The 17,393-nt window shown below is 39.9% G+C and overlaps 1 protein-coding gene across 3 annotated transcripts in view; it reads right to left on the reverse strand.

The window, feature by feature from the left end:
- DYNC2H1 (dynein cytoplasmic 2 heavy chain 1) overlaps positions 1-17,393 on the reverse strand; it is a 151,362-nt gene that overhangs the window by 58,609 nt on the left and 75,360 nt on the right. For all 3 annotated transcript variants that reach the window (XM_060273859.1, XM_060273857.1, XM_060273858.1), the window contains 7 exons: positions 16,419-16,517; positions 15,648-15,771; positions 14,335-14,498; positions 12,174-12,293; positions 10,800-10,934; positions 9,380-9,523; positions 7,591-7,680 (listed from right to left, as the gene is read on the reverse strand). In XM_060273859.1, coding sequence (XP_060129842.1) covers positions 7,591-7,680; positions 9,380-9,523; positions 10,800-10,934; positions 12,174-12,293; positions 14,335-14,498; positions 15,648-15,771; positions 16,419-16,517 — 876 coding nt within the window. The remainder of the gene's footprint in view (positions 1-7,590; positions 7,681-9,379; positions 9,524-10,799; positions 10,935-12,173; positions 12,294-14,334; positions 14,499-15,647; positions 15,772-16,418; positions 16,518-17,393) is intronic.

The following is a 17,393-nucleotide window of genomic DNA, read 5'->3' on the forward strand; positions in this document are numbered from 1 at the left end:
GAAGCCTGCTTTAATTAACTCTTCGCTCCCACCATGGTCCCAATCACAACTGCCTCACACACTTCCTATTCATAATGAGGGGAAAGCTATTGATGCCAATAAGAGCTTTCATCCCATTGAATAGGAGCTAAGAGTTAAGGCTTAAATCCAATTACACCATAGTCCTTATCCAGATTACATATTCCCAATGGAGAAAGAAAAAATAAACACAACCCCAAACTATGTGACAATCATGTCTTGTTTAGCTCTTAGTCACTTCTAAGGAATATCTCTACTGACATGGCAGGGGTGGGATCAGAGCTTTAGGCAGAGCAGCAGCAGCAGTCTCTCTGTTGAATGGGTTTTGGATCTGATGTAACTTTACACTGGCTTAGTTTACACCAGCGTACTTTATGCCAGCTTCTTGTGCATAAGACTGCTCTCTTTATTTCTTAAATCAAGTTTAAGAGAACATGCTGTATGATCACATGTTCCTCTCTCCCCTCTTGCGCAGATATTTTCCCCAACAGCCTTACCAGTGGCTGAGCAGTTACAACAAACTATAACCATTGGTTAATGCCAACTAAGGTTGTGTTTATTCAGAATCTGAATTGTGCTTCAAATTATTCATTTCTGTGAAAAAGAACATATGTCCCATTTTAGTCTGTTACTGTTAATGTGGTTACTATGTCTTTAAGTGTGGCATGCAATGATTTCGAAAATGATATGAAAGATGGAAAACAGATCTAATTAATTAGTTTTGTAATACACAAAGACTTGTAACTTTGGCTTGGAAATCTTTTAATATTGAATGGCTACAGTGTCAGTGCAGTACACAGTGTTACATTACAGCCGTATATCAGCTGAAGTGAAAGGGTAATTGAACTAGCTCATTTCTGAACCAAGCAACTACATAAATCCCTAACTACTAATTTATAGTTTTTCAATGAATTCACTTTCAGAGCTAACCAGCAGCATTTTAAATTCATCTACAGTACCCAGCTGAAACAAAGGGTCAGATGCAGCAGTGTTGGTGATATAAAGCACCATCATAACAAAAGCAAATGGTAATAATTCATTTTGATATCACAAAATTATATGTTTAACCTTCCATTCATCTTCTGCTCTTCAGGGGAGATTTTGAAAACAAGAAATCTCTCATATACTGTATATTATGAAGTGCTTGGAATGTGCTATTTCATTCAACTTCTGTGGTAATGCAGTGCCATATAGCATGCTGACAACATATATAACATGCTGACAACAGCGTAACTATTTAGGTTGGTGAAGGAAAACTCCAGTCTTCCAAAAGCAACCCCATTCCGTTCAAGGGGACTAGAACAGAGCACAGTGGACTTGGTGCAAAGATGGGGATAATGAACAACAGCAGCCTCCTTAGACAGTCTTAGCTACTGTACTGAACCGAAAAGCTTGCTTTCAATTGTTGGGGTAGCTTGAGGTTTTCTTCTGACAGATGCTAATAACGTAACAAATAATCTAGAAAATAAATAAAAACACCTTAAAGAAAATGTTTAAGGATTAGCTGTCCACCAAAAGAAATCACGGCAGCAAAAGTGCTGAGCAGCTCCAGAAATTGCTAGATGAACCTAAGCATTTCGACCCATTTAAATCTGGCAGCAGACTTTGGTTTGAAACTGCCTTGGTTGCCCTGAATATGAACTACACTTCAAGCCGCAGGAGGGTGAAGCTCTGTTGCTTCTACAGTGGTACCTCAGGTTAAGAACTTAATTTGTTCTGTTGAATATGGAAGGGAGGGAGGTCACGTATGAAGAAATTATTGTAGAAACAATAGATGGTTATAAGTTAAAGCCATATGAACAGATCCAAGATAGACTTACAAGATGGTTACAATATCACCAAATAAACTATCTGCTCAATAAGGATAAGCAAAATTTAGGATTTGAGAAGAAGTCAAAATTTCATATTGAGTTGTTAGGAAGCAGAAGCAAATTATTGTCAAAAATGTATAATCTGTTATTAGATTGGTATACGAAAGATGAAGAAGTGAAAGAAGCAATGATTAAATGGGCGATTGATTTTGAGCATAATATTTAATTTGATGCATGGACAATTTCATTGTGGAATGAAAATTTAAAATTTACGGCATGTACAGTTTAAAAAGAGAATGTAATGAAGATGATATATCCCTGGTATTTGACACCTGTAAAGCTAGCAAAAATGAAAATGAAAAATAAGGCATGTTGGAAATGTAAGGCATCAGATGGTGAATTTTACCACGTGATGGACATGTGACAGGATAAAAAAAAGGGGGAATTGATTTACAATGAATTTAAAAAGGTATTCAGGTAAACTTTCCCTAAAAAACCCGAGGCCTTTTTGCTGGGGCTGATGGGTAAAGAAATTGCAAAAGCAGATCAAAGATTGTTCATGTATGCCACTGTGGCAGCAAGAATATTGATAGGCCAAAAGTGGAAATCCCAAGAGGTACCATCGATAGCGGAGTGGCGGACGAAAACGTTAGAATATATGGAAATGGCCAAACTGACCTGCAGGATCCGGGATCAGGATGCTATGAAATTCCAGAAAGAATGGAGTAAAATTTGTAGAGTATGTAAAAGATAATTATAAAGATATGAAGACACTAGCGGGATTGAGATAAATCCTACATTTCTGATTTTAAGTAATGTTAGTAAAATACACGAGTGGAATGAAATAATTTACTTGCTGAGGGGAGGAGAGAAATCAAGGCTTGGCAAAGCTACATGTTGTACAGTTGTTGATTATATGTTGTAAGAAATGAAAAAAAGAATAAAAATTTATTTAAAAAAAAGAACTTAATTTGTTCTGGAGTTCTGTTCTTAACCTGAAACTGTTCTTAACCTGAGGCACCACTTTAGCTAATGGGGCCTCCCACTGCCGCCGCGCCGCTGCTGCGCGATTTCTGTTCTCATCCTGAAGCAAAGTTCTTAACCCGAGGTACTATTTCTGGGTTAGCGGAGTCTGTAACCTGAAGCATCTGTAACCAGAAGTGTCTGTAACCAGAGATACCACTGTATTGTATCAATCATTGGCTTTTGATACTAGCAGCAATAGTATCCTTCTGTGTAGGTTCTTGAGACTGGGAGCTGGATGGCTCTATTGGTTGCATCCTATCTGGAGAGGCTGATTCAGAGAATGGTAAAAGGGTTGGAGAGTTCTGCCCGTGAAATTTATGCTACTTGTTTCTGCAGGGCTCATTCTTGTTCCCCCTACTATTTAACATGTGCATGAAATGATTGAGTGATTGTCACTTGATAATTTGTTTAAAATACATATATGCATTTTTACAACTTATATATGCATCATATAATATTCATCATTTATCTCTTATCCTCAGACTTCCCAGTCCATCTTTCCATGGCGTTCTAGGTTGTCTTTTGTCGGCTGCATATTCTATTATTCCATCCATTTTCATCTCAAATCTTCCTTTATTTAGTTTTATCTGCTGCTCATATGTTCATTCCTACTTGTAGGTTAAATTGACTATTATACCCTCTAAGATACTCTTCAAAGAACTTCCACTCATCTCTTATCCATGGCTCATCCTTATTTCTTAATTTCGCGGTCATAGTTACTAATTCTGTGTATTCTATCAATTTATCCTGCCAAATTTATTTCCATTTTTTTCGCATAAACCACTCTAGCTGCGGTGGTCGCATATAAAAAGAGATTGAGTGCCTTTTTCAGGATATCATTACTTGTTATTCCTAACAGAAATGCCTCAGGTCTTTTGGGAAATGTGATCTTAAGTATAAAGGTAAAGGGACCCCTGACCATTAGGTCCAGTCGTGACCGACTCTGGGGTTGCGCGCTCATCTCGCATTATTGGCCGAGGGAGCCGGCGTATAGCTTCCAGGTCATGTGGCCAGCATGACAAAGCCACTTCTGGCAAACCAGAGCAGCACATGGAAACGCCGTTTACCTTCCCGCTGTAGCGGTTCCTATTTATCTACTTGCATTTTGACATGCTTTCGAACTGCTAGGTTGGCAGGAGCTGGGACCAAGCAACGGGAGCTCACTCCGTCACAGGGATTCGAACCGCCGACCTTCTGATCAGCAAGCCCTAGGCTCAGTGATTTAACCACAGCACCACCTGGGTCGCCATCTTAAGTATATATATATTTAATTCTGTATGATGTCAGCTGATAATGTGGAGCGAAGTGTAATCAATGTGTGAATTTGTGTTTTTTAAAAACTATTTTTAGCTCATATTTTGGGATACAAATTCTTCCAAAACAGCTTGTAAGTACCAAATAATACCTTAATAAAATTACAGTAAACAATATTAAAGCTCTCAGAATCCTTCCCATAGGACAGTTGGCAGCAGATGATTCAGAGGGGGAGAGGGCAGTTCAGCTAGAAACTGGGGTTATCATCATTTGCCTCTCCCCCCTCCCCCCTGAATTATTCCTATAGACAGTTGGTGGTAGATAGCCCTGTGGGCAAAGGGCAATCCAGGCGAAAGAGGCTCTGAGGTTTTATTAACTTGCTTTCCAGCTGGAACAGAACTAGGCATCAGCAATGTTATTATATGTGGGGCCTTTTTTGAAGACAGATTGGAAAATCCAGTCACTGCTAGGCTGCTAACTGGGACTGTGTATCCAATCTGTGTTAAAAGCACAACTGGTTCTTGGTCGATTTCCAAGCTCAATTCAAAGTGTTGGTGTTGACCAATCTGCCCAACCACTGAAATCATCACCCGAGGCTCTTTCTAGGTTCTGTGCCATCCGAGATAAGGTGAGTAGTGACTGGAGAGAAAGCCTTTGCAACTGTGGCAGTCCCTCTTTGCAATGCTCTTCCCAGGACAGCTTGCCTGCCAGCTACATTAATGGTATTTCAGTGATAGGCAAAGAGTTTTTCTTCGGCTTCCCAGACTTTTTTGATGTTTTTATCTCTTAAGACATTGTGGGGTTTTATTATCTGCCATTTTCAGTGCTTTTATGAATACATTTTCATGTGTGGTATTGCTTTATTTCCATTAAATAAAATATTACTCTGCATTTCATTGCTGAAGGAACAATTTTTTAAAAATACATAATAAATATGTTTGAATCAGGGACTGCCTGATTCTTAGCTCTTTCTGAGTCTCGTACACACTACACTAGCTCTACAATATAGCCACTGAAATACATAAATAAGTATTTAGTTTTATTAAATGAATGATTTGCCTTGCATCATTTGTTATGTATAATATTTTTTCTGGAGGGAAGGGGGAATTTGTTCATTAGAGCTCAATGAAGCCTCTGCATGCACTCTGACTGTGAATAACAATCTATAAACTGTATGTATTTTAACCATAGTAGATATGACACTTCACTCTTTTTAAAGTGAATGATTGGGCAGTCCACTGAAAAAATATGTGCTATATGGTCTGTTACAAAACAGTAACAGGTAGGTAGCCAAGTTGGTCTGACATAGTCAAAACAAAAAATAAAAAAAAATCCTTCCAGTAGCACCTTAGACACCAACTAAGTTTGTCATAGGTATGAGCTTTCGTGTGCATGCACACTTCTTCAGATACACTGAAACAGAAGTCACCAGACCCTATGTATAGTCAGAGGGTGGGGAGGGGTATTACTCAGAAGGGTGGTGGGAATGGGTGATTGGCTGATAGAAGTGGTAAACCTGTTGATGACTGTTAACGACTGCAATTGGTCTTGCAGGAAAAAGCAAGGGCTGAGGTGCTAAAGAAAGCTTTATCATGTATAATGAGATAAGAAACCAGTGTCTTTATTCAGACCAGGTCTCTCCATGGTTTTAAGCTTGGTAATGAGTTGCAATTCAGCAACTTCTCTTTCCAGGCTGTTTCTGAAAATTTTCTGCAATAAAACAGCTACTTTGAGATCTTGTATAGAATGTCCTGGGAGATTGAAGTGTTCTTCTACTGGTTTCCCTGTCTTGTGATTCCTGATGTCAGATTTATGTCCATTTATCCTTTGGCGTAGGGTTTGGCCTGTTTGTCCAATATAGAGAGCTGAAGGATCTGGTGACTTCTGTTTCAGTGTATCTGAAGAAGTGTGGATGCACACAAAAGCTCATACCTATGACAAACTTAGTTGGTCTCTAAGGTGCTACTGGAAGGAAGTTTTTGTTGTTGTTGTTGTTGTTACAAAAGAGGTCAATCATTTTTCAGTGCCAGGCAATTCCCTTTCGGTCTATAGTATTGTGCATACGAAATTACAAAATCATGTGTTCCCTCTGTTCTCAGAAAGAAAGGTTATGGTCATGCAAGAAACATTCCTGTGCAATAAAGCTTCTTAGTGAACTAAGCCAATAATGATAACCCACTGCTCATTCACCAAAATGGTTCTCAAATAATAAGATACCACCTTGTGGTGATACTGTGCTTGAAGCTATGATGTTTGGGACTCGCACCCTTGACATACGGCAATCTGGAGAACGAGTTCCTAAGTGATGAATGCAAGAATCCACCAAGGGCTGGAGTGGTTCCAGCGTGTATGACAGCTATAAAGGAAAAGCGACTCCTGACCATTAGGTCCAGTCGTGACTGACTCTGGGGTTGTGGCGCTCATCTCGCGTTATTGGCCGAGGGAGCTGGCGTACAGCTTCCAGGTCATGTGGCCAGCATGACTAAGCCACTTCTGGCAAACCTGAGCAGCACACGGAAACACCGTTTACCTTCCCGCTGTACCTATTTATCTACTTGCACTTTGACATGCTTTCAAACTGCTAGGTTGGCAGGAGCTGGGACCGAGCAATGGGAGCTCACCCCTTCACGGGGATTCGAACCGCCGACCTTCTGATCGGCAAGCCCTAGGCTCTTCCTTCCTCATCTGACACAAGACTTGTTCCAATGTTGCCCCAAGGTACCCTTCCGTATGTGTCTGGGGGTACAGCGCAGTGCATTGCGTGCTAATGTGAAGAACTGGTCAAAGATGCGTATGTATAAATCAATTGGCTGGGCAGCACAGGATGAGGTGGAAGCAGCTCTTGACCCTGATCAAGGTTTCCAGCTTCCTTCCAGCAAGGGTTTTTTTTATAGGACAGGTTATACTCTTTCCCACTAAGTTCTATTTTGTTAGAAAGGCAGAGAAAATGGGCAGCATCAGTTCTGGGGTGTCAGAAGGGGCTGATATGTTGCTCAGCACTGGAGTTCCTATATATTACAGCATACAAAAGATACTAGGATCCAGTATGACTCAAGAGAATGATGATTTTATGAACTAAGGCAATGTGCCCTTAATAAAAAAGAGTTATCAGTAAAGTCATAAGTGAATCCTGAAAGAACATTGTTTGTTTTGGGTACCATTCCTTTCCTTCTTTTTCCAAATACTGGTGTTTCTGAAGTTAATGGTGTCCCAGTGCTGTAATAAGGCAATAGTCCCAAGGTGAGCAAAAAGGCTGTTTATAAAGCAGGAAACTCATTTGTTCTGCCAAACAAGGCAAAAAGCTGCTGTGTACAGCTCTCATGAGTAAAAAGCAAATACCTCTTGCTAACAAATAAGCAAATTTTAGCATTATTCTGTATCTACTGATCCATATATTCAAGCGCACCAAGCTATGGCTGCAATGGGAATATAATTTCACATTCAGTACTGTGAATAAGTGCAGAGGAAAATAAAATCTTACCTTAAACAAGCAGCGGCAGACATATTCATATACCATGTGCTTTAAGGAGCTGATAAGAGACTTGATTCTTTCCTCAGTATTTCCTAAGTCCTGAAAATAATGGTTAATAATAATAATAATTTATTTGTACTCTGCCTATCTGACTGGGTTGCCAGTTAAAATGTTAACTATCACTTTACAGATAAAAACCTACATCAAGGGACTCAAATATTGCTTTAAGAAAATCTGGTGTGCTATATTGTCAACCTACGGAAATTGTGTATGTATACCAAGCAATAGGCTCCCCCTACAATCAGCAAGCATCTACTTCAGGCTTCCTCAAACTCGGCTCTCCAGATGTTTTTGGCCTACAACTCCCATGATCCTTAGCTAGCAGGAACAGTGGTCAGGGATGATGGGAATTGTAGTCTCAAAACATCTGGAGGGCCAAGGTTGAGGAAGCCTGATCTACTTCATTCAAAGAAGTAATTTAAACATGTCAGCAGTAACACTGGGCTGAGCAGGGGCGTCGCAATAGGGGAGTGGGGCGCCCCAGGCTCCACTCTGCGGGGGGCAGCGCAGCGCCCCCTCGCCACCTCCACTGATGGCCAGCACATGTGACTGCCCCCACCTCGCCAGAGCAGACAGGACAGCTTGCTCGGCTAGCGCTTTAATTCTTTCTGATCAAGCGAGGTGAGGGGCGGGCCGCTGACGCCCTCTCTGGCCCGCCCCTCGCCTGAGCAGAAAGAATCAAAGCGCGAGCCAAGCAAACTGCGGCGTGGAGCGAGTTTTACAGAGCGGCCCTGTAAAACTCGCTCCGCGCGTGGGTTGCTCGGAGTTTGACGGAGGCGGAGCTCCAGCACCGCTGCTGCCAGCACCAAACCCGCTCCGTAGCGCTCAGCGTCGCACCGTAGTGACGTATGCATTAAAGCCATAGCTGCCAAGTTTTCCCTTTTCTCGCGAGGAAGCCTATTCAGCATAAGGGGAAATCCCTTAAAAAAGGGATAACTTGGCAGCTATGATTAAAGCAAGCTAAATACTTGTAAGACTCAATCCAAGACTGCATCTTCAAAGTAAAGTGTTTAATACTTTATCTTCCTAAGATAAAGTGCTCTGAGTAAAAAGGAGTTGAACTGATTATTGGGAAGGTTGCCCCTTGCTGGTCCCATGCTGTTATGGCTATTTAACCTTGACTAACTGAAAGATGCATTATGCCTTCACAGTCCTAACTTCATACGGTAGTATCCTGGGTCTTCAAAAGTCTCCCCTTACAGCTACTGTTAACTTTGATTTAATAACGTATAAGCAACTTCAAAAAAAACCTTTGAAGTATGATTCCCTATTCTCACAAATACAAAAATAATTTGCTTTATTAACAAATTAGCTAATAACTGGAGATAACGTATTTACATAAAATACATCTTAATATCCTCATCTGAACTTGTTTTTTATAATTTGTTACCATTGCATCCAGGAACCTTTAGAGATTTTATTAAGGCATCCTCTGGGAAGATTCTGCAGTTCACATAGGACAGAATTTCTCTTTATTCATACCCTGACAGTACAATGTATGCCACGTAATACTGCCAGTATTAATTTTATGTTCTTATTTAAAATATCCAAAGTACTTAGACATTCTGTGCTACCATTAATAGATTGCTTACCCCCTTATTTCTTTTCTTTTCCTTTCCAATTTATTTCAAACAGCCCTGTTCCTAGGACTTGAGGCAAGTAACAATTTAAAAGCAATGCATATATAAAACTCTAAAAATAAATAACACGTTGCCTGCTTCAGAATAATGGCACATACCAGTTCACTTTGTAGGGCCCTTTGAAAAAGTCTTAGGAAAGAAGCCAAGCTAAAGCGGTACATGTTATTAATTTTGGACAAGTCAGAGATAATAAAGTACATCTTGCTGGCACTTTCTGCCAGAGGGAGATAGGCGTCCCTTTCCTAAGAAAAGAGAATAGTTAGCATTAGAATGCTACCGCCATCTACTGGTCACAAAAAACAATTTCATTTCTAACGAAATACAAAAAGATATATACAGTACAGTAGTCCTGCACATTGTAAGGCATATTATATGATCCCTCATTCTTATATACATTTCTATAAAATTTTGCAAACTTAAAATATATTATACCAAAGCTCAACTGTAGAACTGGGAAAGAAAGCAAGTGATGATGAATCTGCAAGAGAAAAAACAAAACTAAATGGAGCTTAACATTGAGCAAGGAGATGGGGGGTTTCCAAGAGGGACGCAAACCTATCTGCAAATTCCTGGCAGTTTCAAAAGCCATCTATGATTTGGCACAACTGCCTACTGTAACTTGATGAACAAGTGAAATGTCCTACCGGCTCCACTACAAACCCTTAGATGCATCTAGAATTGTTCTCTCTGCATTTGCATCTGTGTATTAAGCCACTGAAGTTCTTTGAAAATAACTTCAGAACACTGGGTTTGTGGGTAAAATTTATTCCATAAATCCTCTAGTTTGCATGTGCTACTGAAAATAAGCCTAGGTATGCGAAACTACAACAATAACACATACCCCCCCCCCGCGCCAGTTCATCTCTACCTCCTTTCCCTTTCACATCATCTTGTTGTGTTGAACTTAAAAAGTTTGTCGCTAACATGTATGCAAATTTAATTTGTGAAATATCAGGGATCCAGTCATAGAAGTCATATACCTTCAACGGCCTTCAGTTCGCCAAAGTATACCCAAACTTAAGAGGTAAAATTCTGGTCCAAGAACACAAAAATGTCTCTGCTAGCTCAAATGTAGTAAAAGACTGAAGACATCAGAAAAGGTGTGGCCATTCCACAGTTTGAGAATTTCAGTTACATCACCTGACTTGGCACTGGTGAAGGTAGAGAAAACAGTGTCCAGCTTAATATATGAATGAACAAGCCATTGCTTTCAACGGATGAATGAATCACCCTGCTGAACTGTGTCAAGGAAATCACAGTGACATAGCAGGACCAAGCATAATTCTGAGCTGGATGGTGCCCTATGTCTCTTCCTTGTGAAATAAAATATTATTATTACTGATTTTATAAATTTCCAAAATTGAAGATATTTGTAATTGAAGTAGTTCTGCCAAGCAACATAAGATATGCTAACAGACTGCAGAATTAGGGCCATGTTAATCAAATTGGAGCTATTATAAAATATTTTACTTAGGAAAAGTGCTCCCAAATAAAACAAGTATAAGGAAGCCAAGTTACCTGATCGAGAGAAATCTGAAGTCTATGAAATTCAACAAGTGATTCTTGAATTAGAGCACTACTTGCTTTTGTCTGATTCAAGGATTCAATCAGATCTTTATTTTCAAGTATATTTCCCTGAGAGGTTGCAAGTGTCTGCAGGGAGAAAAAACAGTTCAGTTTCCTTATAACTGGGCAATTTGTAGGAAAGGATAGGTGTATATATGGAATATGTGGCAATACTTTAAACATTAGAGAGATACAAATTGAAATCTAAGTATGCATTACATTTCTTGAATACTGGAACCAGGCTGCCCTACCCTTTCATCCTAGTCACAGCATTTCATTCACTTATTGCCAATTCACATTAAAATGAATTTGGGTATGTTGAACTCATTTTGAAATTGGATTTTATTAGTCCCACAGCTTTCTCATCATCTCTAAATCTGGGTTTTCACATTAAGTTTGAACAAGCCCTGATAGGGGCTTGAACTGATAGGGTTCAATGAGTAAAATTACAATGATTTATTGACATATTCCAAGAATATACAGAAAATCTGCTGTGATTTTAAGTTAGTTATTGACGTAGTCAATGAAATGCTTCACTAATGATCAACTAGGTAATTTTTAAAAAGTCATCATGCACAGATATGGATTGTGTTATTAATCCACAGGTAATGAGGCATGCCTGAAAAACTTTACTTATATAAAGATGAAAAAGGACCTCTACACTTTCAATCTTACAAAGCGTATAATGTGCTTGCAACTGTATCAGTTATACAGTGGTACCTCGGGTTTCGAACGTCTCTGTTGACAAGCGTTACGAAATTCGAACACTGTAAACCCGGAAGTAAATGCTTCCGTTCTCAAACGTGCCTCGGAAGTTGAACTGGCCCACAATACCATTTCAGCCAAGCCATGCCCACCTGCCCTACATCTGATATCTTCAAAAGCCCCTTTGAAAACACTATATTGCCCAGGGGCTTCTGAAAACCTGACAATTAGCTGCACAAAACTATACCTTGAAGGGGGCTTCTGGAGACCCCTTATAAGGCAAAAAGGTCACCTGATATCATTGCAACATCAAGTGAGTGGCAGGTCGATGGCTCTAAGCCACTTTCTGCTCCATATCCAAGCTTAATTCCACATCCCCCTTTCCTTATGCATGGTTCCAGAGCACAGTGCAGCCTTTAGAAGCAACTTTCCAATGTTAAGACTGTTGTTCTTTCTCCCCAACTCCCCCCAAGCAAGAAATCCATATTCTATGGCAAGCTGGCCTAAAATAGTTATAGTCATCAGATATTTAAACATATTTCTGGCAGTAACTATCTTCTAAGTCTGTTGTTCTCTTTCATACAGAAACTCCTAAATAAATGCAGCCCATCTACATTTTACCTCCAAAAGAGATTCTTCAAGTTTTGCTAATTGTATCTTCTTATCTTCTTCCTGCTGTAACAATTTTGTCTTCTGTTCTTCCAAATCTGGTTTTTCATGTTGAATAGTCAAAGCTAGAAGCTGGCAGGCAATTAGTGAGATATCAGAAGAGAATATCACAAGCATTGGAGACGACAGAATTTTCAAGCAATGGTTTATCACAGAAATGAGAGGAATCCTGGAGGTTATCACAGCAAAATTCAACTATAGCTCCTTTCCAAGTTTCTCTTGCTATTTAGTTGAAATCTGCTTCACTACAATTTTCATTCATTGGTTCCAGTCCTGTTTAAACCACAGCGCCACCCACTTGAGTCCATTACACCACAGGAAAAAGGCACTTTACTCCCCCAAACTTGCTCCCACTCAAACCTATTGATTCCCTTGCCCTTCTCAGATACTGTGTATATCCTACACTATTACAGAGAGCTCTCCAAACCTGAGGCAGATTTATGGGTATTGCAGGGGACTACAGTGAGAAAGAGAAGGCACAGAAGCTCCTCTGATTTCACCACTCATGGCTCTCCAAATCTAAAACATACTATTCAAGTTTTCAGTGAAAGCGAATTGAATGTAATGATAGCCACTGAAGCTCTGTTGTTTTCTAGATTCATAAACGCAAATGTACCAAACATAAACAGATGTCTGGTTTATTAGTATATTTTGTTTATCATTAACATGAAAAATATTATTCCGAGACAATGCTTTTCATTCATTGCTTGGCTTATCAGTCATGTAAATAAGCAAATTAATATCCATTGTTAGCACCAACAAGAGCACAATAAAATGAATTCCAGAACATTCTAGCACTATTTACTGCTTCTCCACCATTAGTCTACTCTAAACTGACCTTAAATAATTTTGATTTCTTATACTCATTAGACATATTTCAACTATATTGCCTTGGCCCACTGCCCTGTGGTTGTTCCAAAAGGTTTCTATGTGACTAGAGTACAACACTCATTTTAACAGAAGAAAGAAGGACATTTTATAGACAGGGGAATTCTATATGTGAATCAGAACCCACAAAAATAATTGGACTGTAAAGACTTTAAGTGTAATTTCCTAGTCCAAAAAATCCAAAACTCAGCCCAGTGATTCAGATGGATTCTCATCCCCTGTTTTTTCAATATTAAGTACAGTAACTTGCACACATTAAACTTTTACACATTCAGCTTTGCATGCATGGAAAAAAATTAAGTAAAAGGGAGTGGAAAGGAGTCAGGGTTCTGGGAAAAATGGCATTGGCAATCCTACTTGCCATTGAACCCAATGTGTTTTTACTATTCACAATTTTGGCTTTAGGCACAATCACCAAAATGTAACCCTCATATAAGCTGCATGTTATTGCATACCTTTCTCACAAGACATTTTCTATTAAAACAGAACTTTCTAATCTAACCATTTAAGGACATGTTAACTAAAGTGAGAATATTTTTTTTCTCTGTGGAGATTGCCAGCTGTCAAGAGCGAGGGATTACTGCACCATGAGGAATGTTGCAGAAAAATAGCCACTCATTGTGTTTTGATCCAAACACTGTCTAGGGCTTCTTTATTACAAACATGTAGGGAGGAACAACCTAACAACAGAGGGCCACAAGCTGCTCGGCCCTAAGCAGAGAATGCCATGCTTATATAAGGGAAAAACCCACTAACATGCTTCCCTATATCAAGCATTCCCAAACTGCGGCCCTCCAGATGTTTTGGCCTACAACTCCCATGATTCCTAACTAACAGGACCAGTGGTCAGGGATGATGGGAATTGTAGTCCAAAACATCTGGAGGGCCGAAGTTTGGGGATGCCTGCCCTATATCATAGCACAATGTGTTTTCGACACTAGCTCAAAATATGTTCATCAACGTAAGCGCTATCGTAGTGGTTACAGAACCAGGTATGTTCCCAGAATCTTCTCATTTTCTTCATCACCCATCCCATCTCGTCAGAAAACAGTGGTTGACCAAAGTTCAGGTGTGGCCATTTTCCCTTTACAGGTTTTTGTGATACAAGCATTAATACTGCACAAAAGGGCCTCTCAGGGAAATCAGGATCTTCCACCAGTGGTATAAAGCCCCATGTCTTTAGGTTAAAATGAAGAGCATCATTACTGGAGATGTGAATGCCTACCTGCCCTCTTAAGCCACTCCGTGTTATTGTAAAGTTAACCTCTGTAACAATGGAAGCTGCATCGGGTGGTATGTCAGGATTTGGGTTTCGGGTTGATAGAAACAGGCGGAATTCTTCATTATAGTCAATTATTTTGTCACCTATTTGCACAACATATCGAGGACCTGTGGGAGGAAAACATACCAAGATGAACAATTTTTTAAAAAGTTTTAAATGCTCAGTATTATCTAATAATTATTATAATTAACATAATATCAGTTCCACTGTATCCACAAGCAAGTAAAGTATGCAAGAAAATGGGCAAACGACCCATTCACTATCAGCACCTTCTTGCTGTATTTCTAGTGGCTGCCTAGTATAACACAGTAGGCTGGACAATTAACCTGCAACCAATTCCCATCACTAATCTACTCAATACAAACCAAAGTATGATGTACTGATAGACACCATGGTATATGGCACTATATGTCTTATAATGGAGTACATCTGTGATATGCTATTGGTAACCTACCACCTTATTCTGGACCACATGCAAAACAGCACAAATAGTCTTTGTGCACTGCTTCCTTTCTTGAAAGTTAGTATTCCTGGAACTGACTGGCAATCCAATAATAACAAGAAATAGCAAATAATAATAATCTTAAACTCTGTTTAATTTGACCAACTGAACAAACATGGAATGAATCAGACCCATAGTGAGTCCCTGCTGTGCTAACTGTGGACCAAAGATAATTGTGCCATTAAGAAAAAATGTCCAGGTGTGAAGAGGTCAATGTAAACCTTAGTATAATCTATCAGCCAGCAGTTTGTTTCAAATGAAGGACGTGCACTGATTTTACTTATTTACCACATAAATTTCACCTGCTTGTTGTAAAAATGTAGAATCCCAAATAGGATTTGTGTATGCACCAATTCACTGTAACATATAAATCATATTTTTATATCAAGCTGTAAAACATTACCAATGCATGATGGTCAAACGCAAAATAATATAGAGCCCATACTCTGTATCTACACTTGCACTCATAAAAAAGTGTCCATCTGTAAAGACAGACAGGGGAATTCTGCATAGCGGATTGTTGCTATTTCCTCAGTTAAACAACACCAGAGTTTATTGTTTCACGTCCAGACCTGGGTGAACTAGAAGCCTGGCGAGAATTTTTAGTGATGATATCATTGTTTAAAATATATTGGATTAAAAAAAATCCATGCAAACAGCACAGCTACTTTTAAATTGATTTGTCCATAATCTGACTGGGAAGCGGGGGAGGGGGAGTATTGTATTCCTGCCACAATTAAAGTTGGAAATTTACCTTGCGCAACAAGGTCCTTTCTGAGCAATGGATAAAGCACAGGTTCTACTCCATCCATTTCTTGTATAATGAGAGTCTTCCCAAATCGCACAGCCAGCTCAAGAGCGTTAATGAAGTTGGCATCCTGCACAAATAAAATTTTACCACCATTGTTCTTCAATCTACTTCAATATTAACATATTAAGTCGACAATAGGAAAAATAAATTAATGCATCATCAAGACATTTTTGGATCCAGTCAAGATGTAAACAAAATACAGTGAAATGATTTTTATCAAGACTCTATTAAAACATACAGTCCCTGTTTGGAAGCACTGCCAAACTATGGGCTCTTGTGCTCCGCATCTCCTCCTCTAGTAACAGAAAAATCTGGTACATTACTTTGACTGAGGAGAACCTCTGTCACATGCAACTTTAGCCACAAGTAGCCACAAGGCGGAGAGGAAGGTGAGCACACCCACTCCACCTTGTGGAGGCTGTCACTAGCCCTCTAAACAGCAGAAGGAGGCCGATATTTGGAGTGATATGAATGCCTCTGTCTTTTAAATGCCTTTGAACCTAATGAGGAAGAAGTGGAATCGGGTTCCTACAACTCCCACCCCAAAATTGGGAATAAAACACTACAGATGTGGACAATTCTTTTTCAGATCAGTATTTGCATAAGCAGGCTCATCTTTGCAGGATCAGTGGAGGGAAAATTTATAATTTAAAAAAGGTATAAGGGGATCTCTTTTCCAAAATTAAAGAACCATCTAAAAGATTCAAATAGGACCTGTTGGTTGACGATTTCCAAGCGCGATTCTTTCAAATGAGTTTTCAGCCATTCAGTAGCTCTGGAAGATGGGTCTATCAAAAATGGGCAAACTTTACTCTGTTAAAAAAAAAGGAGGGGGGAGAAATGTGCTTCAATCATGGTTCTGTTTGAAAGAAACTACACAACTATATGTTGTTGTTGTTTAGTCGTGTCCGACTCTTCGTGACCCCATGGACCATAGCACGCCAGGCACTCCTGTCTTGCACTGCCTCCCGCAGTTTGTTCAAACTCATCTTCGTAGCTTCGAGAACACTGTCCAACCATCTTGTCCTCTGTTGTCCCCTTCTCTTAGTGCCCTCCATCTTTCCCAACATCAGGGTCTTTTCCAGGGAGTCTTCTCTTCTCATGAGGTGGCCAAAGTATTGGAGCCTCAGCTTCACGATCTGTCCTTCCAGTGACACAACTATATAATTTGTATTAAAACACCCCATTAACAATCATCCTCACATCATCCTGACTAGCACTTCGCCCAGCAAGAGAGAGAGCAGCGGATTAGGTGGGGGGAATGAGGAGCGGAGCAGAATGGAGGAGGGAAAGTTCAGCGAGGTATCAGAGCCCCTGCACCGCTCAAGCCAACAAGTGGAAGAGGGAGCACAGCCGCTTCCGGCACCCGATTTGAGGCGTGTGCCCAAACGCAGGTTTAGGGGGCGGTGTTTCGGGGTCCCCAAGCTATTATGCTGGCCCCGAAGCAGAAAGGCGCCATTGTCAGATTCTGCGAGTGACTAGCAGGTCATGTTTTCTGCTATCTCTGCACTGTAAATAGTATGCACAATAAAACCCTTAAAGACAGAACGGACTGGAGTGTCTTTACTCGGGAGTAGCCGTAACAATCCCCTGACACGAAGCAATGAAAAGTTGAAAATGTTTGCATTGGGTACAGCAATCATAGTACTGTATATAAAGAAAAAAAGATATCACAGGAAAGGGGACAGA

The sequence above is a fragment of the Zootoca vivipara genome, chromosome 4 (assembly GCF_963506605.1).
Source record: "Zootoca vivipara chromosome 4, rZooViv1.1, whole genome shotgun sequence".
Classification (NCBI taxonomy): Eukaryota; Metazoa; Chordata; class Lepidosauria; order Squamata; family Lacertidae; genus Zootoca; species Zootoca vivipara.